The sequence below is a fragment of the Schistocerca americana genome, chromosome 1 (assembly GCF_021461395.2).
Source record: "Schistocerca americana isolate TAMUIC-IGC-003095 chromosome 1, iqSchAmer2.1, whole genome shotgun sequence".
Lineage (NCBI taxonomy): Eukaryota > Metazoa > Arthropoda > Insecta > Orthoptera > Acrididae > Schistocerca > Schistocerca americana.
The window spans coordinates 509,974,921-510,001,245 of record NC_060119.1 but is presented as its reverse complement, the minus strand read 5'-3'; the positions used below and the strand labels follow the sequence as shown (position 1 = coordinate 510,001,245).

Below are 26,325 nucleotides of genomic sequence, written 5' to 3'. Positions count from 1 at the left end.
CAACGGCCGGCCATGGCACCGAAACTTGGTAGGCATGCTAAAGCTTTAATGCGGAACTAATTTTGGCCACCAGGTGAAAATCTGGCGCTGTACACTGTTGATATGATTGTATGAGATCCACGCTGAAATTTGACAAGCAGTAACGTGAGAATATAGTATGGCTATCGAGAAGAGAGTCGCTGTTAGTGAAACTGTTTTATGTGAACGGCAGAAATTATAATGCTGCATTAAAAGCTCTGAGGAGAGGCCTGATGTCATTAAATGGTTTAAGAAGATGATAATGAAAGTCTAAAACGTGGATGAGGTTGGTGTGGCACCTGGAAGAGGAAGTTACTGACGAGGCTGCTGCTGTTGTAACTGATCACGCAGCACGTGCCCCGGGTGGTCCTAGCGCTCGTGCAGTGTCACGAGAATTGCCCACCCCGTGGTCAACTGTACGGGAAGTTTTTCCGTCAGTATTACACTGGTACGCGTACAAGTTCCGTATGGTGGAGCAACTGAAAGCTCATGATCCGGAGCAGCGTTTCGATTTGCTCTTTGTCTTCTGACTTAGACAGAGGTTGACGACTTGTGGCCGGGCAATATTCTCTGGAGTGATGAGGAACATTTTACGCTACAGGGTGCAGTAAATACACAGAACTGCCAAATTTGGGGTAATGTTAAGCCGCGTGTTGTGCACTCGCCGTATGGGACCGTCTGGTGTGGATTCACAAGCAACTTTATTATCGGTCCTCTCTTCTTTGAAGAAAGTACACAGAGAGAGCCTGTCAGGTTTACCGTGACGTCTGCACGTTATCGAGACGTCCTTCTACAGCATGTGATTCCTGTTTTAGAACAGCGCAGTTGTGCGGAAACCACCACTTTCATGCAAGATCAGGCAACATCTCATGTCGCTCGCCCAGTGAAGGATCCGCTTAACGCAAGCTTCCACCAACGTGCTATCTCCATACGTTTTCCAGTTGCGTAGCCTGCAAGATCATCTGATCTGAATCCATGTGACTTTTAACTCTAGGGATATTTAAGAGAACACGTTTACCAGGGACACGTTCTGTATATACCTGACTTGAAGGCCAGTGCACAGGAACACTTTGCTCAGATTCCATCGGAACTACTGCGAGCAACTGTCGATTACGTCGTCTTACGGAGTCATCATCCCGTAGACGTCTCCAGTGCTCATACTGAACACACTGTGTAAGCGGTGGTTAGTAATAAAATCAACATTATGCGTTTCTCACTAGTTTCATCTTTTCCGCCCGCACTCTGTTCCTAATAAATTACATATACACTACTGGCCATTAAAACTGCTACACCAAGAAGAAATACAGATGATAAACGTGTATTCATTGGACAAATATATTGCACTAGAACTGAGAAGTGATTACATTTTCACGCAATATGGGTGCATAGATTCTCAGAAATCACTACCCAGAACAACCACCCAACCACCTCTGGCCGTAATAACGACCTTGATAAGCCTGGGCATTGAGCCAAACAGAGCTTGGATGGCGTGTACAGGTACAGCTGCCCATGCAGCTTCAACACGATACCACAGTTCATCAAGAGTAGTGACTGGCATATTGTGACGAGCCAGTTGCTCGGCCACCATTGACCAGACTTTTCAATTGGTGAGAGATGTAGAGAATGTGCTGGCCAGGGAAGCAGTCGAACATTTTCTGTATCCAGAAAGGCCCGTACAGGACCTACAACATGCGGTCGTGCATTATCCTGCTGAAATGTAGGGTTTCGCAGGGATCGATTGAAGGGTAGAGCCACGGGTCGTAACACATCCGAAATGTAACATCGACTGTTCAAAGTGCCGTCAGTGCGAACAAGAGGTGACCGAGACGTGTAACCAATGGTACCCCATACCATCACCCCGGGTGATACGCCAGTATGGCGATGACGAATACACGCTTCCAATGTGCGTTCACCGCGATGTCGCCAAACGCGGATGCGACCATCATGATGCCGTAAACAGAACCTGGATTCATCAGAAAAAATTACGTTCTGCCATTCGTGCACCCAGGTTCGTCGTTGAGTACACCATCGCAGGCGCTCTTGTCTGTGATGCAGCGTCAAGGGTAACCGCAGCCATGGTCTCCGAGGTGATAGTCCCTGCTGATGCAAAGTCGTCGAACCGTTCGTGCAGATAGTTGTTGTCTTGCAAACGTCCCCATCTGTTGACTCAGGGATCGAGACGTGGCTGCACGATCCGTTACAGCCATGCGGGTAACATGCCTGTCATTTCGACTGTTAGTGATATGAGGCCGTTGGGATCCGTTCTGTATTACCCTCCTGAATCCATCGATTCCATATTCTGCTAACAGTCATCGGATCTTGAGCAACACGAGCAGCAATGTCGCGATACGATAAACCTCAATCGCGATAGGCTACAATCCGACCTTTATCAAAGTCGAAAACGTGGTGGTACGCATTTCTCCTCCTTACACAAGGCATGACAACAACGTTTCACCAGGCAACGCCGGTCATCTGCTGTTTGTGTATGAGAAATGGGTTGGAAACTTTCCTGATTTCAGCTCGTTGTAGGTGTCGCCACCGGCGCCAACCTTGTGTGAATGCTCTGAAACGCTAATCATTTACGTATCACAGCATCTTCTTCCAGTCGGTTAAATTTCGCGTGTCTAGCACGTCATCTTCGTGGTGTAGCAATTTCAATGGCCAGTAGTGTATAAACATTTGTTTGCGCCCTTCTTGAATTCACATCGCCTGATTTGCATCTCGTAGACAAAATTGGAAACAATTTTTTTTCAGCGCAATTCAGTTCCGCATTAACGCATTAGCATGTCTACCACGTTTCGCTGCCGTACGATAATTGCAGCCCATGGTGCACTTCTGTGAGTTGTTGCACTTTAATTGTAACCACCCGGTATATAAACGGAGCGGCGACGAATGGAGAATCAGTTCACTGAGAATATGGGCCTCATATGCGGAAATAAGCTAACATAAGCCTTTGACAAACGACAGATCCCCGTGGCCCGACGCCTGCAAACGAGCATCTATTCAACAGCGACGCTGGTCAGCTGTTCGCGAACCATTGCCGTCACCATCGTTGGAGAGTGGTTGAAGGAAGGTGAAAGCACGACTAGACGACAACATATTGGACGTCCACGTCTCAACACAGAAAGTGGAGGTGGAGGCTTTTTAGCTCTCTGATCTGTGGCGCATCTGACGATAGAGTACAAAGCCGGTTCCGGCACAAGAGTTCAGGTGCACACTGTTCAGAGCACGTATTGAACATGGGGCCCTGCAGCCGCCTACCCCTACGTGTTGCCATGTTCATCGAACAAAGTCGAGAGTTACGATTGCAATGGTTACGGGATCCTCGACAGTGGAGCATGTTGGATGCATCACTTTCCTTGCTACATTAGGTCGGATGGTTGTGTCCGGATCCGCCGTCATGCAGACAAACGACTGCTCGAAACATGCACTGCCTCACGGACCCAGGCCATGGGAAGCGCTATTATGCCACACGGGGCATTCTCCATGGCTTCCAAGGGACGAATGTTTGTAGTCAATGACACTATAACAGCTGTGGATTAAGTAAACATTATTGCGAACGAACTGCATCTTTTCATTCTTGATGTCTTCTCCGACGGCGATGGCATCTTCCAGCAGGACAACAGTTAGTGTTACAAGGCCCGAATCGTGCTACCGCGGTTTGAGAAGCACGGTAGCGAGGTCACGGTGACGTCTCGGCCACGAAATTCGCCTCATTTGAACTCGGTGGAGCACGTCTGGGACGTTATCGGGCGTCAGCTCAGCCCCCTCAGTCCACCTGCCCATAATTTACGGGGAAAGTGTGACCTGCACGTATGCGTCTGGTGTCGTATACCACTGGAAACATATCAAGGACTTGCCGAATCCATAGTACCCAGAACGCTGCTGTATCACGTTCCAAAGGCGCACCGGCACGCTATTAAGCAGTTGGTTATAATGTTTGGCTCCTATTGTATGACTCAGGCTGCTGTCAACATGGTGAACTAGACAAACGATCATAGAAACAAATTATTATTTCCAAGCTGAAGTAGCATGTTAAGAATTCGTAAAGGACTAATAGGGTTCTGGCAAGTGTCACTCAAAATCTCTCCTCTAAAGGATGCGATACAGAATGAGACGGGCTGAAAACTTCCTTTACCCGAAAGAAAAAACTGTTTGTGGGGTGGACACAAAAATTTCATAAATGCAGCGAAACATCAAATGTATCTTTCTATGGAAAATATGACTCCATCTCCGCAAGAAACCGTTCAAAGTAACGGTAAAAATGCACCTAACATTAACGCAGATATTTAAACGATTCAACGCTTCTTCATGTACAGCGAAGCCAGCAATGTATTCCCTGCTGTCCTCCCTCTTTTGGTTACAGAGTAGATAAGAAAAAGGACCTTCGCTGTGTGTGTTTTTACTGCTGGGCTACAAGCAAACCTCATTCTGTCAGTCGGGGAACGCGATGTTTTATTGCAGCAGTTGCGGGTAAATGTTATTCTCTTGTGCCATGTGACAGACGAAAAGTAGCCGCTGGAATCTACTACCTTCTGACTGCACATTAATGAGCACTGAGGTGCTATTAAAGTAAGAAGCCATCGAACTTTCTATAGAAAATTTAAGAAGAAACAGAGTGATATTTCATGTGTGCAGCTCACTGCTACGTTATCTCGGTCAGTGACTTCATTACAGCTTACGTATGGCACCGGTCACCAGGCTGACGAACTACATGCAGCTACAAAAATTATGTGCACACAATTATTTTCCAGTAACACAACATGTTTTACAACACTGCAGCATTGATAATCGTATTTTTTTCTCTTCCCTTGTCCATAAAACTAGTTTCATCAACATGTAAAAGCTACGATACATTTGGAAAAAAAAATTAGTGGCACATTTCGTTTCTGAATCGCAGTTCTGAAGGTCTGCATAATACATGTATACGGGTGCCGTAACCTCTACATTGAAAACAAAGTATTTTAGAGCCACAGATTTCCTTTAAACATTCGTGGGGCTGCATTGAGAAGATGTTGGATCTGGTGAATACAGTAAATTTGGCAAAAATAACACGTACTTCAGATTCTCCAGTTTTAAACTCCTAAAAATTGTCTATGGGCAAGTACTATCATATTCAGAGAAAACAGAATACCTTGAACGACTAGAGACAGGACGTCCATAACAACAGGACATGTGCATTACTATGTTCGGCAGAAACGATTAGCATTTCAGTGACCTCAGCTCAGCACGTGTACTGTCGTCTAGTATGCACAGGGACCCGCACAGACCCTGACAAGTTGTTCCGTGCGTGATGGCATCGACGTGTATATGGTGCGAATGGCGTCCTGTGGTATACCATCCATGCCGCATTCATCTGGTTCCAAAGTTCATCTGTGGTGGTTGACATTGGGTCACATTGCTGCATCCGTCGGTTCACAATAACCCACACATTTAGGATTGGCGACAAGTCTGGATTTCTGGCTGGCCAGGGCAAAAGTCTGACGTCCTGTGACGTCAAGAAGGCGCGTGTTCGTGCAACAACATATGGTCGTGCATTGTCTTGCTGAAAAATGGCGTCTGGGGCCCTACGCAATAATGTTATGGCTACGGGTTACAGGATGTCATTCACGTAGGTCACATTGGTCACAGTCCCCTGTACACACAACAGCTGTGATTTGTGGATGCACCCACAAGCACGCCACACCACAAGACCTCGAGGTGGGGCTGTGTGTCTTGTGCGGATGCAGTCACTGTGATGCCGCTGCCCCTGTCTGCGGCGAACCAAAATGCGGCCATCATTTCCAAACAAACTGAACCTGTATTCGTCTGGAAATACTATCTGATGCCATTGTTGTCCTCAGTGAAGTCGCTCCATGTATCATTGTTGCCTAGCAGGTTTCAGCATATTCGTCAATGGTAGGCAGAGAAGTAGACGACGTTCACGTAACCGATGCCGTAATAAACGGCGACGAACTGTCACCCTTGATAGTGTACAATATGTTACAGTGTTCCACTGTTGCGCCAGAGCCGGGGAGAATGCATATGTGTCCTGTAATGCCAGTCGGATGGCCTGGGTGGTGCGACCTGACCTATCTCGTAGTGTTCAAAAAAATGGCTCTAAGCACTATGGGACTTAACATCTGAGCTCATCAGTCCCCTAGACTTAGAACTACTTAAACCTAACTAACCTAAGGACATCACACACAGTCATGCCCGAGGCAGGACTCGAACCTGCGTCCGCAGCAGCAGCGCGGTTCCGGACTGAAGCGACAGAACTGCACGGCCACAGCGGCCAGCCCTTAGTGTTCTATGGCCTTCCGTGAACCATTCGGCGCACATTCGTTGCACTGCCGAAACACACAGGATCAGCAATTTCCCGGATCGATGCATCACATTCTCTCCAAACGGTACGGTTCGCGCATAGGTCTGCGCGGCATCTTGCACGTCTGTTCAAGTCACACTGCCGCATTACCTTCGGTTTATAGCGGCAACGAGAGCCGCAGGCACATTTTACTGGTAGGTGGCGTTGCGCCACGACATCGATGTTGACCTTGAACCCGCGAGCCAGCATGGTTCAACCGCTAATCATTTCTGCAGAACATACTAATGTACATGTCCTGCGAATATGAATGTCCTATCTCTAGTTGTCCGAGGTGTTCTGCTTTTTCTGAACATGGGGAAATATCTTCCATACTGAAAGACGATTTTTATTTTATTTATTACAATCCATACCTCTAATAAGCATTTTTCCCATTTCGTAGTTATTAAAGACATAAGTAGGTTGTACTTGCCAGTTGATATATTTTGGAAGATAATAAAACGAATCTCTGCGGGCTCCAGACAACACGACCCACAAACTCTCGACCAAATGCAACAGAGGGCGGAATTTCAGGGCCTGATGCCTCCGACTTATATCTGCTGCTTCTGTTCCGTAACGTTCCTATAATATGCTTATGAAATCAGCTGCTTCATACAACTTTAATCCCTGATAGACCGATTACAGCATGTGTGTTTTATCAACGTTTTCATATATGTTTGCATTTCTGGAATGTCCTTCACTTGCATTGTGATCGAGAGAAGTACGGTTACTTCTGAATTCTACCGTACATGTACTAACGGTTAAAAAATATTAAACAGGCTCATTATAAACGTTCATCACGTCTGAATGAATTTTCATTGGGAATAAATCGTCTGGAAGACAATTTTATAGTGACTAGTATTCCAGATTATCTCAAATGGAGCTCGCGCGAATCCACCGACCCACCCACTCGCGCGCGCGCGCACACACACACACACACACACACACACACACACACACACACACACACAAACACACACACACGAGCGCTCACACACAACTACTTTAAAAACATGTACAAACAAAACTGTACCACAGATCACGATAACTTACTTCAATGAATAACGTCTACCAACACGACAAAAACAAGTTTTAACTGATCTCCCCCTCATTTCTGTACAGGGCGCAGAATTTCTACGTAATCCTCATATTTGTCTCTTTACCATAGTAAACATTATTGCAGGAATAATATAGCTCAAGATGCTCGTAAATGAAGAAAACAATTTGTCCTGCACCTCACCAAACAGTGTATGTTGGAGTCGTCATTCTCAAGGACGTAACACGAGAGCTGTGTACAGGCCATTGGAATTTAACGGTCTCTTTCTTACTGAAAAGAAAAACACTTGAGCACGGGTGCGATGCAACCACCTCGTTGCTGAATATGAAAATTTGGGGCCGGTATACTTGCGGTTGGTGTGAACACAGCAATACCAGACAAAATGTCACACATTTCGTAATGTATAAACACGAAGATACACTTTCAGATAACGTATGGTAAGTCTCCTGCCTCTCTTATGTCTCACACAAGAAGAAATGTTTTCGAATACAGTACACTAGAATATTGATCTAGCTAGTCTGTAATCCTCCCAATATGAGGCAAAATACACTCCTGGAAATGGAAAAAAGAACACATTGACACCGGTGTGTCAGACCCACCATACTTGCTCCGGACACTGCGAGAGGGCTGTACAAGCGATGATCACACGCACGGCACAGCGGACACACCAGGAACCGCGGTGTTGGCCGTCGAATGGCGCTAGCTGCGCAGCATTTGTGCACCGCCGCCGTCAGTGTCAGCCAGTTTGCCGTGACATACGGAGCTCCATCGCAGTCTTTAACACTGGTAGCATGCCGCGACAGCGTGGACGTGAACCGTATGTGCAGTTGACGGACTTTGAGTGAGGGCGTATAGTGGGCATGCGGGAGGCCGGGTGGACGTACCGCTGAATTGCTCAACACGTGGGGCGTGAGGTCTCCACAGTACATCGATGTTGTCGCCAGTGGTCGGCGGAAGGTGCACGTGCCCGTCGACCTGGGACCGGACCGCAGCGACGCACGGATGCACGCCAAGACCGTAGGATCCTACGCAGTGCCGTAGGGGACCGCACCGCCACTTCCCAGCAACTTAGGGACACTGTTGCTCCTGGGGTATCGGCGAGGACCATTCGCAACCGTCTCCATGAAGCTGGGCTACGGTCCCGCACACCGTTAGGCCGTCTTCCGCTCACGCCCCAACATCGTGCAGCCCGCCTCCAGTGGTGTCGCGACAGGCGTGAATGGAGGGACGAATGGAGACGTGTCGTCTTCAGCCTTGGTGCCAATGATGGTCGTATTCGTGTTTGGCGCCGTGCAGGTGAGCGCCACAATCAGGACTGCATACGACCGAGGCACACAGGGCCAACACCCGGCATCATGGTGTGGGGAGCGATCTCCTACACTGGCCGTACACCACTGGTGATCGTCGAGGGGACACTGAATAGTGCACGGTACATGCAAACCGTCATCGAACCCATCGTTCTACCATTCCTAGACCGGCAAGGGAACTTGCTGTTCCAACAGGACAATGCACGTCCGCATGTATCCCGTGCCACCCAACGTGCTCTAGAAGGTGTAAGTCAACTACCCTGGCCAGCAAGATCTCCGGATCTGTCCCCCATTGAGCGTGTTTGGGACTGGATGAAGCGTCGTCTCACGCGGTCTGCACGTCCAGCACGAACGCTGGTCCAACTGAGGCGCCAGGTGGAAATGGCATGGCAAGCCGTTCCACAGGACTACATCCAGCATCTCTACGATCGTCTCCATGGGAGAATAGCAGCCTGCATTGCTGCGAAAGGTGGATATACGCTGTACTAGTGCCGACATTGTGCATGCTCTGTTGCCTGTGTCTATGTGCCTGTGGTTCTGTTAGTGTGATCATGTGATGTATCTGACCCCAGGAATGTGTCAATAAAGTTTCCCCTTCCTGGGACAATGAATTCACGGTGTTCTTATTTCAATTTCCAGGAGTGTGTGATAAATTTTGAAGTTTTGGGTAAAACAGGCCAGAAACGGGCGACGCATTCGTAATTATTACCTCATGAGGGAGTCACTGTCATCGCTCAACATAGCTACGAGGATGCATGTCATCAGGACTGTTGCTAGGTGTTTTGCCGCCCTAGAGGAGAAATGAAAAATGACGCCCTCTCCCGATTCTCCCCCCTTCCCCCGCCCCCACGACCACTATCAACATCCAATGGCACAACAATGCATATCTCCTATTATACTTTTAATCATTAGACTAAGGTGCCATGTTGTGTTTGTCTAAATGGCAATAATAATTCTGTATATCGTATAGACTAATTCTGTACATTACAGTGCAAAACTATAATAACATATTTTCCGAACAATGTAAGATTCCAATAAAATTAATGGAAACATCAAGGTCGGACTGCGTTCAAAAGGCCCGGATGGCGTATTGATGAAAGCGGACCCGAGAAAAATGTGAATCGTGCAAGGGGATCGATTGCGGCTATTGGCAACCCGGGTAGCTGAAGGAGGCAATTTTTTAAAATGTCAATGAGGTTTTTTACGTTTTAGCACATTTTAAATTTCTAATTGTTCGATGAAAAAAAGTATCCAATCAGCGCTCGAGGCGTACACAGAAAAGAATTCTTACATATTCCGTTATTCTTATTTTACAACAGGTAACAGTTCAGTTAAAACTGTAATGTAGATTTTAATTTAATTATTTGCTCCATTTTTCGCTATTTGACTTGAAATTAATTTTTCCGCCATTTGCCGCCCTTGACGGCCACATAGTCTTGCCTATTGGTAGAAAGGAACCAGCATATAATGACTTCATGAAGACTAATGATGTGTCCAGAATGATGATGTGGTTCTACGCGGCTCTTTCGGCGCGCCTCTAAGCAAAATAACCTCTCGGAAGAGTAATGTCCAGTCATTTCAACATACTACTCAGCTGCAGTACTTGCAAACACGCCCTAGACACGTCCAGTAGGATTCGAGTCGGAAGCTTACGCTGCCGAAGGCATTCAAACGATACCCTTCTTAAAGCTTTGCGCTCGTCGACTGAGGTGTATGTGGGATAACAGTACAGGTAGTACAATGGAAAGGTGTCTCAATGACATTGGAGCAAACGGTTGGAGGTTCTTGTTCACAAACTTGCATTTATATCTACATAATATGTAAACCACTGTGAAGTACATGGGAGAGCGTATTTAGAAACGTACCACATGTCGGGGTTTCCAGTCGTTTATTGAATTGGAATAACGACTGCTTAAAGGCCTACGAGCGGGCTGTAATTAGTCTAACCTTATCTCCACGATCTCTACAGGAACGCTGACGAATGTCTTTTCATTCTTCGCTGAACATCGGTTCTTGATATTTTTTTTTAATAGACTTTCGCCGTATAGTTTTCGTCTGTCGTCAAGAGAATGCCAATTTAGATTTTTCAGTATTTCCGTGACGCTCTCCTTTGACTCAGACAAATTCGTGACCATTCGAGCAGCTCGTCTTTGTATACGTTCAATATCCCCTGTGTGGTATAGATCCCAAACACTTCTGCAATACTGTAAGAGAGGACGCTCCTTGCGATACTCTTAGCAGAAGTGCAGTTACCTTTCAAAGACTGATTTCCCCTTGCTTAATTATTCCTGTTACAAGCAATGGTATATTACACTAGAAACCCGTATAGAGAGGGGTATTACCTGACATGCCACCGTAATGGTACCTCGTTCACTTCGTACAACACGAAGGCTCCGTAATTGAACATTACCGCATAGATCGTGACATGGTCCAATCCACACATACACAGCCTGTTGCCCTTCATCCCTGGTTCGCAAGACATCTTCTCAAAAAAGGGAAAGCTGAGTTCTGCACGAGAGATGTTTTCTAACTTCGTGCTGATTTGTGGACAGAAGCCTTTCCGTCACTGGGATTTGATTGTATTGTAAATGAGAATATGTTCAAGAATTCTGCAGAAAATTGATGTTAAGAATGCTGGTCTGTTCGCGGGTCCGTTCGTTCAGCCTTCTTGTACCCCAGAGTCACCTGCGCTATTTTTGGGCGCTTGGTACTTTGCACTGGGCGAGAGATAGCGATAAATGCAAGCTGAGTAAGAGGCCAGAGCCGTAGAGTACTGTCTGTAAAATCTACTTGGGAACCCATCCGGACCTGGGAGACTTGTTTATTTTCAACTTCAGTTGCCAGGGATGCCCGTTACTATGACTTCCACATGGGAGTCTGTGCGACGGTCAAACGACGGTATGTTTGTACGATTCTCCTGCGTGAATGATTTCTCAAACGCGGAATTTAAAACTTTAGCTTTTTCTTTTGCTTTCTCCTATTGCCACATGAGAGTGGTCAACGAGTGACTGGAGAGAAGTCTACGACCCGCTCAGCAATTACCAACTTACTACCCATATATATTCAGTTTTCTCTAGTAGCGCAGATAACATGTAGTGATGTTTAAGTATAGTGTTAGCGATCCGCACGTTTGTTGGTCACGCTTCTGTGCATAATCATGCAAACAAATTGCAGTCTTCAACCGCTCTAGAGCGCTCCCCACGCATCTCACGGTACTCTGACAATGATAGACGCGTAGAGTTAGTTAAGAACAGCATCCTCAATTACGCACATAACTGTTAGGAACGCTCTATCATCATCAGATACTGCTGCCAGAGAAGTAGAAGAGCTGAGAACATACGCCCCGCACTTCGTGGCAGCGTACGAACCAGCAGTCCTTTTTTGATTGGTTGTTTATCACCGATCAGATACATGCGGGTATTTGTCCATAAATTATGCATCACCTGCCAAGTTTCAATAGACGTCTGCCATTAATCGCTGTACGACATCGAAATCAATTTCGTTAATACTTCAATCTCCACACTGTCGAATCTCGTGCAGACCAGCAGCTGTTCCCTGCAGTAGGCTGTTAACCTTGGTGTAAACCGGAGCGTGAAACTGTCATACCGACGTCGCCAATACGATCCATAAACACCAACGCGGATATTGAGAAATGTTCAATCCGAGTCGTCGGCTTTGACCAGTGACATAGGAAACGTGCGACAAACGCCTTCAACAATATTGTGACTATAAAGTGATGTGATTGGCGATTTTTTCAGACGCGATAAGCTACAGATCAGTCTGTTAGCACAACCAGATTTATTTCGTTTCACATCCGTTGACTTCGCCAAATCACAGCCAAACTGTCATCTCCCAACAAACTCTATACCTCGGACTAAGCTACAGAACAATCCGCCATCACAAAGAGTCTTTTTTTCTTTCAAATTCTTTGGCTTCGCCAACTAACAAGGAACCTGTGAATATATGCAAGCATTAACATTACGTCACTGGACAAAGCCGACGACTCGTATCGAACATTCCTCTCGACCACACCAGGCCTGAGCATTCGTCACAAAGGTGATGTACAATTATGATGTACAACGATGGTTAAATGTATTAGGTTGCTTCGTAGTGATTCTTCCCAGAAGTTTACACAACAGATATACGTAACAAAGACTTTAGTCATCAATAATATGTTCTCCTTCACTATTCCAAACTGTCTGACACCGCTGGGGTAACTTTTCGATTCCGCGACTGTAGAAATCGCGTAATTTTGGGGCGGAGAATTGATCGTGCAATGTTCGGAGTGCATTTTCAAACGGGAAAGGAAATTCCTTGTAAGTTGTTCGATAGAGAGCGAACAAGGTGGAAATTTGAGGGCGCAAGATCATGTGAATAAGGTGGGTGCGCAATAACTTCCCAACCCAACTCCTGTATAGAGTTTCTTGTCAGTCTAATACACTCCTGGAAATGGAAAAAAGAACACATTGACACCGGTGTGTCAGACCCACCATACTTGCTCCGGACACTGCGAGAGGGCTGTACAAGCAATGATCACACGCACGGCACAGCGGACACACCAGGAACCGCGGTGTTGGCCGTCGAATGGCGCTAGCTGCGCAGCATTTGTGCACCGCCGCCGTCAGTGTCAGCCAGTTTGCCGTGGCATACGGAGCTCCATCGCAGTCTTTAACACTGGTAGCATGCCGCGACAGCGTGGACGTGAACCGTATGTGCAGCTGACGGACTTTGAGCGAGGGCGTATAGTGGGCATGCGGGAGGCCGGGTGGACGTACCGCCGAATTGCTCAACACGTGGGGCGTGAGGTCTCCACAGTACATCGATGTTGTCTCCAGTGGTCGGCGGAAGGTGCACGTGCCCGTCGACCTGGGACCGGACCGCAGCGACGCACGGATGCACGCCAAGACCGTAGGATCCTACGCAGTGCCGTAGGGGACCGCACCGCCGCTTCCCAGCAAATTAGGGACACTGTTGCTCCTGGGGTATCGGCGAGGACCATTCGCAACCGTCTCCATGAAGCTGGGCTACGGTCCCGCACACCGTTAGGCCGTCTTCCGCTCACGCCCCAACATCGTGCAGCCCGCCTCCAGTGGTGTCGCGACAGGCGTGAATGGAGGGACGAATGGAGACGTGTCGTCTTCAGCCTTGGTGCCAATGATGGTCGTATTCGTGTTTGGCGCCGTGCAGGTGAGCGCCACAATCAGGACTGCATACGACCGAGGCACACAGGGCCAACACCCGGCATCATGGTGTGGGGAGCGATCTCCTACACTGGCCGTACACCACTGGTGATCGTCGAGGGGACACTGAATAGTGCACGGTACATCCAAACCGTCATCGAACCCATCGTTCTACCATTCCTAGACCGGCAAGGGAACTTGCTGTTCCAACAGGACAATGCACGTCCGCATGTATCCCGTGCCACCCAACGTGCTCTAGAAGGTGTAAGTCAACTACCCTGGCCAGCAAGATCTCCGGATCTGTCCCCCATTGAGAATGTTTGGGACTGGATGAAGCGTCGTCTCACGCGGTCTGCACGTCCAGCACGAACGCTGGTCCAACTGAGGCGCCAGGTGGAAATGGCATGGCAAGCCGTTCCACAGGACTACATCCAGCATCTCTACGATCGTCTCCATGGGAGAATAGCAGCCTGCATTGCTGCGAAAGGTGGATATACACTGTACTAATGCCGACATCGTGCATGCTCTGTTGCCTGTGTCTATGTGCCTGTGGTTCTGTCAGTGTGATCATGTGATGTATCTGACCCCAGGAATGTGTCAATAAAGTTTCCCCTTCACGGTGTTCTTATTTCAATTTCCAGGAGTGTAGAATGCGGGCGGACGTTTCGTGGAGTAGCATCACTACACGCAATCTTCCAGGTCGTTGTTCTTGGACTGCACCTGCAATACGTCTCAGTTGTTGACAATAAAGGTCAGCAGTGGTGGTCACGCCACGGAGAAGCAATTCGTAGTACAACACACCGTCGCTGTTCCACCTGATGCACAACATTATCTTTTGTGGATGCGTGCAGGTCTTTGGACGGGGAATTGCTGCTCTGTTCAGTCTCAACCACTCCTTTCCTTTCCTTATGTTAGCATAAAGACGCCATTTCTCATCACCAGCAACGATACAGGGTAGGAATGGTCGGTGTTGTTCACGAGCCAGTTGATGACGAGCAAGCAGCTCTGGACACACTCTGATTTTTGTGATTTTGGCTTTGAGCATGCGGCACCAACACGCCTGATTTTTGAACCTTTCCCACTGCACGCAAATGTTGCACGATGGTGGGTCGAACACCGCTCATGACATTTGCCAGTTCCCGAGTGCAATGACGTGGCTCAATGTGAAGTAATGTGTTTAAACGATGAAATCTTTTTATTTTTCTACTGTGGAAATTGCAATTATGTTAGCATGGCACTTTTATCACTACTATTGGCTATGTGGTCTTTGCTGCCCAAAGACAAAAAGAAAGAAATAAAAATATATCCACGCAGTGGACTGGTCTAGCATTCCAGGCAGCTTCTGATTTTCTAGGCGGTTGTCCAGGCTCGTTTAAATGGCGGCCCGAAACTCCGACTTAGAAAATACGATACTCAAACAGGCAAAACAACTGTGGTGACAATAAGGGTACCCGGATACGAAGTTAAAATCAAATAAAATAAACTTAATACAGCCATAAAGATTTCGGTTTTCCGTAGCTTTCGTAAATCGATTAGAGTTAATGCTGGTATGGATCCTTTAGAAACTACAAGCTTAATTCCATCCCAATCCTATCCCAAACCGGGCTTTCGCTTTGTTTTTATTTTAGTGCCTTTATTTCTAAATACTAGGACTGGGTCACTATACCACAACGTTCGTCTTGAGCACCAATTTTCGGGCTCAACTACCGTGAAGTAAGCAATTATGCTGTATGTCTACTACGATGTGCTACTGGTTGCAGGTTGCGCTGAAGCCACAAGCAAGCAGAGAATAACACCACCCGCCGAGCGACACTGTTGTTTGGTTCATTCACTTCTGACAGAGCCTCCTTGCAGGACTTTCGTCGAGGTTATGCCATAATACTTCCAATATCCTCACTTCTGTCTCATAGCACCTCCATATCAACTTTCAACACCACGAGGAGTACTTCGAGCGCCCATGACTGGTGCATTCCCAAGTACGTATAACCGTATAACACACTAACTGGGTACCAAAACTTAGCTAGTCTTCACTGGAATATTATATTATTCATCAGCTCAGATCTACATTACCCTGAAGAAAACTCAACGTAATGTAGTATGCATGAAAGAACGAGAAGTCCCGATATTATTTGATCGGCGATCGATCAGTGGAATGAGTCATAGCCGTCGACTATCTAGCTGAATCTGCCCGGAGCGATTTAGGGTGAAACGATCACGTAATTCTGCCCATGAGGAAGGTGGATGCCAGAGTGAAATTCACTGAGCGAATCCTAGTGAAATGTACTTGACTCAAGAAGGAGACGGCATAGAAAAAAGTCTTCGTTCGATGGATTCCCGAGTATTGCATGTCAGTCTGCTGCACTTAACAGGTAGGATCACTAATTGTGATAGAGCAGAAACACAGAAGATCACCGCATTTTGTGACGGGTTTGTTTAACAAGAACGACATAAAGATGTTAATCCAATTCCAATAGCGGACGCTACAAAAAGTCGTTGAGCATTTCCGAGCGGTTTATGGGTAAAATGCAGAGGGCCTGCGCCCCGAGAAGCATCAAAAATGAATTTGCTTCCTTCTGCACATATATCGCGAGATGGCCGTGATGCTAAAATCAGACATATTCCAGCTCTTAAGAAGCCCTATTGACAGCCGCTCCGCCCGTGCACAAACAGCGAATGATGAAACAGGAGAAGTGGGAAACGGTGGTGATGCACGCAGTAAACCACGTCACGCATAGTAACACCGGGTGCAGACTAGATGCGTAGAAACAGAATCATTCCGGTTGTAGAACCGATCGAAGGCAGCCACAAGACTGGCGCCCAAAGAGACTTGTTAATCGTCGAAATAATGTACAAATATCCAGCTTGATACTTGGAAAACTTTCTTAATGTCGGCGAGTCTGGGATATTTCAATCGAATAAACCAAGGGAAAAAGCGAGGAGCAAAGTCAAGGATGGCTTTTGTGTGCGGCAGACGCCGATGAATAGGTTCAGGCGCTTAACTGGAAATATTTTGTATCTTGGCGCATGTTGTCACCTTTTCTTCGTGAAATATGATTGGTTCAAATGGCTCTGAGCACTATGGGACTTAACATCTGTGGTCTTCAGTACTCTAGAACTTAGAACTACTTAAACCTAACTAACCTAAGGACATCACACACATCCATGCCCGAGGCAGGATTCGAACCTGCGACCGTAGCGGTCGCGCGGTTCCGGACTGAGCGCCTAGAACCGCGAGACCACCGCGGCCGGCGTGAAATATGAGTGCTGTGTTGTAACGGTACGTGTTGAGTGTATGTGGCTGACGTGTACTTGTTTGTGTTGTTAATGTTGATGAGGGATATGGAAGAGTGTGGAATCCGGTACACAGCACCGAGGCTGTCGCATGGTTAGATCTGCATCAACAGTGTCACACGCCCTCGTTCCTGAGACACTGCGTAGGTGTTTGGAATTTAGTCCACGATCTTAGTGTAGTGTCTCACGATCAGCGACTGTACGTCGTCACTTCCCTTCCCCTTTGCAGCGAGATGGTGGTGACAAATTTTTTCCCTACCACCAGGATTCCAACCAGCTATGTCCATATGGTGTGCCTCCGGATGAGGGTGCGTTACCGGCTGGAGGCAACAACGATGAGAGCTGAAGCCGTTATCAGCAACAAGTAGCAGTTCATCAAGAGGCACCAGGGGGATTACGAAAACAGCGGGCCACACAGCAAGAGCACAAGCAGGCGGCGGTGCCGGCTGCATACTGACCAGGGTTGGAGAGCCACTCCTGCAGCGCCTTCTGTAGCCGGCGCACGTGCAGCGGCTTGGACGCCATGCCCACCAGAGCCATGATCTCCAGGAACTCCTCCTCGCCCGCGTCGCACAGCTGCTGCACGTCGTCGCCTCCTGTAACGGGAAAACACGCGTGTCAGCCCAAGCTAAACAACGCCCTCCTCTTCCGGACAATAGCCAATACAATTGTCAGTTTCCGCTCTCCTCACAATAACATAAAGTCTGGCCACTGCATTCTCCCTCCGGCTCACCTATGCTTCAACATCTACCGTAAATGTAAATCCCAATACCCTTAAGTCTCCAGTATCCTTTGAGAAATATCGTCCGCGGTAGTACCTCTACCAACACATTCCACCTTCCGTTCATCTCGAAACTCTGGATCTTCACCCAACGTAGTTTCAATTGTATTCTCATTTGCGAATCACGAACTGATCAATGAAATCCATTCTTTATTCCAACCATAACCTAGCCTCACAAATTAAGACTCCAACTCACACTTTAATTGATCAGTAGACAGCCCATTCGTCTCCTAATACCCACATCCAATCCGTCAGTTCCTCCCCACATGAACATCCCCAACATTCCCCGCATCCCAATCCTTACCCACAGTTACTTATTGTCTGCACCAGAAGCCCCTTCATTTCATGCTCATAAGAAAGAGAATGTGCATCACAGCACCATCATCTCATCACAAACATAATTTACCTACTAAACATCTCTTACATTAAAACTGTAAAATTTTACAATGAAGTGGCTTAAGACTGCCAGTTTCGACATTGCCTGACATTCCCCGTAGAAGGAATGCTATGAGTGATGAATAAGAAAAATAAAAATCCTCTCTTCTTACTGTAGGAAGCTAGAATTTGTCATTCACTACGGTACTTACCAGTGCTAGGGTATCTAACGTTTAACGGTAACTTGACCAGTTAGGTATCGCACGTCGTTTATGACACTCTTTGCAATTGTGCCAAGTTACCGTAGCTTCTACCACAGTTATTACTTTGTGGTGACTGCCAGAATTACGGCTTGTCTCATTGGAGTAAGTAAACACTCTCGCTAAATTTGACGCTACAAGTACAGACACCTCACACATCACACTAGATTCGCAGACAGCGTGCAATTCGACTGTTTTACTTCTAGCTGTTCACGCACGCAGCGAGCTTCAGACCACCTAACATAAGGGTCAGTTTTGTCGACTTAGTAGTAGTAGTAGTAGTGGTAGTAGCTTTATTCATCTGTAGATCTCTTTTTACATGTCAAAGTATTTACAAGTTTAGACCAATTTGAAATAAGCTTATTCGCATACACATACATTTACAGACTTGTAGTTAGAGACAGTCATTAGATTTACTCCTGTTATACAATACTTCTTTTTTACAAATAACTTATTAAGTAATGTAATGCCATCGACTTTGTTTGGCCATCGCTTTCAGTTGTTTCTCTTTCATAGTTTTCAGTTTTCTGTCTAACGTTCACTCAAAGATATACACTACCTGATAAAAAGTGAAGGAGACAGAGAAGGGAAAGGAAACGATTACAGTGAACACAGTATAGAGTCAAATCTGCAAAGAACTTGCCAGTATGCTCCCATTAGGACGTTGCAACCTCTCTGGCCTGGATGCAGGCGCTGACTAGGTTCGGAAGGGTGCCATAAAGCCCTTGTATCCTCTCCTGAGGCAAGCTGGTCCACAACTGTAGTAATTGGTCCTTGATATATTGCTCACTGACATTAGGACGGTGTTTATATCCGAGCTTCTCCCACACATGGCCTACTGGGGACATAATCTGGGGATCTTGCTGGCAATTGGAGTACCTCAATATCACGCAGGCAGTTCACAGACACGTGTCAAGTGTGGACGAGTATTGGTCCATTGAAAAATGCATCGTTGTATTGTCGCTTGAGATGTAACGCATGAGGAGACAGGAAGTCTGTGACATACTGTTGTGCCATCAGAGTTCCTCCAGGCACTACCAGCCGTGATCAGATGTCACACTTCATGGTTCCCCGCATCAAATCGCCAGGAGTAACATCGTTGTGCCTCTTCAAGACGTTTGAAGAATGGGACCTCCTCCCAAGACGCCGCAGTTCTCGCAGATGATGGTCATCTGGGACAGTGGAGAACCGCGATTTATTGCTGAACAGTATGCGACGCTGTCGATTAGCAGTCCACATTTCCCGGTCACGTACCACGCTAAATGCAGCTGTTTATGTTGTGATGCTGACGACAGCCGACACTTGGGACTGTAATCCTTAGTCTGGCTGCTGCCAGTCTCTGATCAATCGTGCAGGATGACATAGAATATTACATGGACTACATTACTTGTTCTCAGATGGCAGGCACAGATGTGAAGGGTTACGATTTGATTGGAACACAATACAGCGACCCTCATTTTTGGTGATCCGAGATGGTCGACCGTAAACTTGGCGACGTATATGTCTGCCTTTACGTTCCAATACAATCCAGCATTGGGTCACAGTCACATCCGAATGTCCCACAAATCTCAATATTGTACTATTCGACTAGCTGGCCAAACGGAGATCCACAATGAGGCCACTTACAAACTCTGAGAGGTGCTGATGATGATCTCTCACACGCGTTCGCGCTATCTCCGTGTCCTTCAAAAGTAATCAATCAACACCTGACGCTACTGGCGCCAATTATATAACCTACCTGGCCTGGTAACAACTCTAAACATAAATAATACCAAAGCACTCTGATGGACGTCATACCTGTCACACGGAATTGTAACTTTATTTATAGCCTGTATCTGCCGATGGATTTTACGTGTACAAAGTTACACTGACATCGGACTATGCCTTGTGGGTAATTCACATTTTTGGCAGGCAATGTAGTTAATAAAACACAATAATTCACAGTGATACAGGGCGACTTTTAGATTCTTATGCAAATGTCAGCAGAAAGTATGAACTATTATCGGGCGAAAATTCATTTTCGCTTTCTCCGTTTCGCCATCAGTTCAGTCTAAAATTCACGTCAAAGCTATTTATTTGCACGAAACATCTTCGGAAACCGTCAGTGGCCAGAGGAGGTAGCCCAGAGCCGATGTTGGAATAAGCTGCCACATGGGAAATTCTCGGTTCATAATGCAGTACACTCTGGTTGCTACTGATGGCCGGCAGTGGCACTGCCAGCAAAGCCCAGAGAAAGCACGCTGTTTACTAAACTACGACGCTCTTTCACTTTGGCTCACTACTGAAACTTTTTCACGTGTTGCTACATAGCCACACCAAAATTCACAGTGATGCGAGAAATGTTTTTCATGTTTATTCCTGTTACGGAACAAAATATTTTAGACCAGGTAACTAATTTCGATTTATGATGTCAATCTTCAAAACCTAGCCGCGCGGTATTAGCCGAGCGGTCCAAGGCGCTGCAGTCATGGACTGTGCGGCTGGTCCCGGCGGAGGTTCGAGTCCTCCCTCTGGCATGGGTGTGTGTGTTTGTCCTTAGGATAATTTAGGTTAAGTAGTGTGTACGCTTAGGGACTGATGACCTTAACAGTTAAGTCCCATAAGATTTCACACACATTTCAACATTCAAAACCTAGGTACAAACATTTTTTTCATTCACATCGAGCAAACATACATAGATATGGTACAGTCATAACGTAAAATTTTAAGTACCACATACCAACTTCACGAAGAGGCATGTTGGAACTAAAGAACATCTTCGCTGTCACTTAAACTGTTTGCTCAGGTATTGAAGACTGTGGCCTGAAACTGAAATAAATGCAAAAAACTGAAAATTTTCGCGCATTTTGTGACCAACAAGCTTCGTTTAAAAGATGAACGAGGGAATTTCAAAAAGGAAGTTACACATTATTATGAAAGGCCTGATAACTTTCCTTGAATGCTGCACTATACTTTTAACAGTGACACAAATACTTATTTAGCAATGGCTGGGACTTTCTAGCGAGTATTGAATTTCTCGACGGTAGAAATCCGCTCTTTCATCACAGAGCCATTCGAGAGCCGCTGAATGAACTTCTCGTTCGAAAATTTTTTCCTCCAGATGTTCTTTCTTCTTGTTGAAGAGTTTGCCTGGACATTGGCGACTGTGGTAGAAGCCGATGGCCTTCCTTCCCGATCAGCATCGTCTATGAGTGGGGCGACGTGAGTAGCTTACTTCCTGAAGACCCTGCGATACATATGAATTAGTGATGTTCTTCTCATTTGTCGTTTGTGATCTACCGAGAAGTAATGATACCTCAGTAAACACCATTTTACATGAAAAAATTCTCACACTTTTTCGATTTCTCTCAGCATTATCTGTTGATCTTCCACATACACCGACAAGTCGCACTGTGTATAATCCACAACGATGGCCGAAACATGCCTGGAACCTGAAACTTTCGCTGGGACTTTTTCGGTTCCTAAAGAGAAGAGACGACGCGGGGAGTCGGTCGCTTGGTAGCGGCTCCTCCACAGCTTCCGGGAGCAGCGCCCCCCCCCCCCCCCCCCCCCCCCCCCCGACCCTGTCTGCCAGTTGCTGGGGTGCGGCGGGCACGTGCCGCGTTATTCCTGTCCCGTAAACACATGCCGCCCCTGGTCAGTTGCTCGCGGTCTCGCTTCATCACCACCTTGTCACACCCCTGTCTCGCTACCTGACACCCGTTCCCTTTCTTCTGTTTACACGCTGTTTACTTTAGAAGCGGATTACCGCCGCAACACGTTCACTCACGTAACAGAAAGTGGAAAAACGTGGGTAGAGAAACATTGGCCGTAATTCATTTGCTACAAAAACACACTGGCGGAAAAAAATCGCATTGCTAAGGAGTCGTGCGACATAAACAGAATGAGCTGCGTTAGCATAATGGTTAAGGTGTGTGGCTGCTAAGCAAAAGGATCTGAGTTCAAACCTTGTACGGTGCTTAACATTTTGTTTCGAAAAAGACGATCGTGTGAAACCCAGCTCGCGCTATTCGTCCGCGAGACTCAGGAGGGCCATAGACACGGGTTCCCAGGTAGACGCCGTGTTTCTTGACTTCCGCAAGGCGTTCGATACAGTTCCCAACAGTCGTTTAATGAACAAAGTAAGAGCATATGGACTATCAGGCCAATTGTGTAATTGGATTGAAGAGTTCCTAGATAACAGAACGCACCATGTTATTCTCAATGGAGAGAAGTCTTCCGAAGTAAAAGTGATTTCAGGTGTGCCGCAGGGGAGTATCGTAGGACCGTTGCTATTCACAATATACATAAATGACCTTGTGGATGACATCGGAAGTTCACTGAGGTTTTTTGCGGATGATGCTGTGGTATATCGAGAGGTTGTAACAATGGAAAATTGTACTGAAATGCAGGAGGATCTGCAGCGAATTGGCGCATGGTGAAGGGATGGCAATTGAATCTCAATGTAGACAAGTGTAATGTGCTGCGAATACATAGAAAGAATGATCCCATATCATTTGGCTACAATATAGCAGGTCAGCAACTTGTAGCAGTTAATTCCATAAATTATCTGGGAGTACGCATTAGGAGTGATTTAAAATGGAATGATCATATAAAATTGATCGTCGGTAAATCAGATGCCAGCCTGAGATTCATTGTAAGAAGCCTAAGGAAATGCAATCCGAAAACAAAGGAAGTAGGTTACAGTACGCTTGTTCGCCCACTGCTTGAATACTGCTCAGCAGTATGGGATCCGTACCAGATAGGGTTGATAGAAGAGATAGAGAAGATCCAACGGAGAGCAGCGCGCCTCGTTACAGGATCATTTAGTAATCGCGAAAGCGTTACGGAGATGATAGATAAACTCCAGTGGAAGACTCTGCAGGAGAGACGCTCAGTAGCTCGGTACGGGCTTTTGTTGAAGTTTCGAGAACATATCTTCACCGAGGAGTCAAGCAGTATATTGCTCTCTCCTACGTATATCTCGCGAAGAGACGATGATAAAATCAGAGAGATTAGAGGCCACACAGAGGCATGCCGACAATCCTTCTTTCCATGAACAATACGAGACTGGAATAGAAGGGAGAACCGATAGAGGTACTCAAAGTACCCTCCGCCACACACCGTGATGTGGCTTGCGGAGTATGGATGTAGATGTAGAAACAGCAGTTGGTAGGCCTGCTTCTACACATGAAAAATGACGTCTATTCAAATTTCGCATCAATCGCATAAGAGTGGCGCTAGAAGCGCCACTGTGAGGATGCAAATCAGGTTTGCTTTAAATATACGCTGTAAGGTCGCGAGTGTCACTTATCTTTGAGACTGGACGTGGTGAGTTGATGTTAGTCAAGAATGCTTTTAAGGTGACAAAAAGGCCATTATCAATACTTCACTGAGATAGAACGAAGTCGTGTAATAGGGCGACGGAAGCTGACTGTTACTTCTGCGATGTTGCAGAAAGACTTGGCAGGAATTTAGCCACTTCGCATGACTGCAGGCGGCGGTGGTCACGAGAATGTACGGTCGCAGGAAGACCGGGCTCCGAACGGCCACGTGGCACTACCGAGAGGGAAGCCCATCGTGTTCGGCGTCTGGCTCTGGCACAATACACTGCATCTGCAGCAGCAATTCGAGCAGCAGTTGGCACCAGTGACACAACGAACTGTTACAAATCGATTACTTCAAGGACAGCTCCGAGCCAGACACCCTGTAGCGTGCCTTCCACCGACCCCGAACCACCGCCATTTGAGACTTCAGTGGTGTCAAGCGAGACCTCTACATCTACATCTACATGGTTACTCTGCAATTCACACTTAAGTACCTGGCAGAGGGTTTATCGAACCATTTTCATACTACTTCTCTACCATTCCACTCTCGAATGGCGCGTGGGAAAAAGGAACACCTACATCTTTCCGTATGAATACCAACTGCCTCTCTGCATTGCCTTTGTTGACTTTGAAAAGGCATTTGACTCCGTTAGCCACGTAGCTGTCCTACAAGCTTTGAGTGAGCAAGGAGTGGGAGCAGCATACACTGAAGTGCTGAGGAAAATCTACGAGAATTCTTCAGCTTATGTTAACATTGGCGAATCAACTATAGAATTCCGCATCATGAGGGGTGTCAAGCAAGGCGATCCCATCTCCCCAAAACTGTTCTCTGCTGTATTGGAAATGGCTATGTCAAAGCTGAGCTGGGAATGTAAGAGAATTAGAGTTAATGGAAGGAGGCTTACCAACTTGAGATTTGCTGATGATATTGCCTCACTGGCCAAAGACTTCGCAGAGCTCCAAACCTTAGTTACAGATCTTGCATCGGAATGTCAGCTGGTTGGCTTGAACATGAACCTTTCCAAAACAAAAGTAATGTCCAACAAATGGGTCCCAGCTGGAGATGTGAAAGTCAAGGACAGTCTACTAGAAGAGGTCAGTGAATATGTCTACCTTGGCCAGATTATAAATATGAAGGGAGACATAAGGCCAGAAATCTATCGACGCATCAAGCTTGGCTGGCAAGCATTTGGGAAAAATTCAAAAGTATTCAGATCAAAAATGCCAGTAAATTTGAAGAAATCAGTATTTGATTAATGCATTCTTCCTGTGATGACGTACGGCTGCGAGACATGGACACTGAACTCATTTCCAAAAGGGAAACTTAGGACAGCACAGAGAGCCATGGAGAGATCAATGCTGGGCTGTAAAAGAGAGGACAGGAAAAGGGCAGATGACATCCGGTCTCTGACGAAGGTTAATGACATCTTAGAGACAGTAGGTTCCTTGAAATGGGAGTGAGCTGGCCACGTCACAAGAAGAAAAGACAACAGATGGACGAAGCTAGTACTGGAGTCCGAGAGAGCACTGGAGGCCTAGAGGAAGACCACCAGACAGATGGGACAAAGACATCAAGAAGATCGCTGGTAACACCTGGCAGAGAACTGCCCAAGACCGTCCCACTTGGAGAAGACTGCTGAAAGCCTACCTGAATCCACGACTCGAAGAGGCCACATCATTTAATGATTGAATTGGCTGATGATGATGATGATGACATCTTTCCGTTCGAGCTCTGATTTCTCTTATTTTATTATGATAATAATTTCTCCCTACGTAGGTAGGTGTCAACAAAATATTTTCGCATTCGGGAGAAAAAGTTAGCGATTGAAATTTCGTAAATAGATCTCGCCGCAAAGAAAACCGCCTTTGTTTCAGTGACTGCCACCCCAACTCGAGTATCGTATCAGTGATACTCTCACACCTACTGCGCGATAACACGAAACGAGCTGCCCTTCTTTGCACTTTTTTCCATGTCCTCCGTCAATCCTACCTGGGAAGGACCCCATACCGAGCAGCAATATTCCAGCAGAGGACAAACAAGTGTAATGTAGGCTGTCTCTTAAGTGGGTTTGTCGCATCTTTTAAGTGTTCTGCCAACAAAGCGCAGTCTTTGTTTCGCCTTCCCCACAATATTATCTATGTGGTCATCCCAATTTAAGTTGCTCATAATTGTAATTCCTAGGTATTTAGTCGAATTGACAGCCCTTAGATTTGTGCGACTTATCGTATACCCAAAATTTATCGGATTTCTTCTGGTACCATGTGGTTGACCTCGCACTTTTCTTTGTTTAGCGCCAATTGCCACTTCTCGCACCATGCAGAAATTCTCTCTAGATCATTTTGTAACTGGATTTGATCGTCTGATGATTTTACTAGACGGTAGATGACAGCGTCATCTGTAAACAATCTA

General features: G+C 46.5%; 1 protein-coding gene across 1 annotated transcript in view; it reads right to left on the bottom strand.

Annotated features, from left to right (window-relative positions):
* The window catches only part of LOC124568955 (NGFI-A-binding protein homolog), a 350,306-nt gene that overhangs the window by 79,867 nt on the left and 244,114 nt on the right, over positions 1-26,325 (bottom strand). Inside the window, exon 3 of the mRNA XM_047131058.1 lies at positions 17,652-17,789. Within this exon, the coding sequence (XP_046987014.1) occupies positions 17,652-17,789 (138 nt within the window). The remainder of the gene's footprint in view (positions 1-17,651; positions 17,790-26,325) is intronic.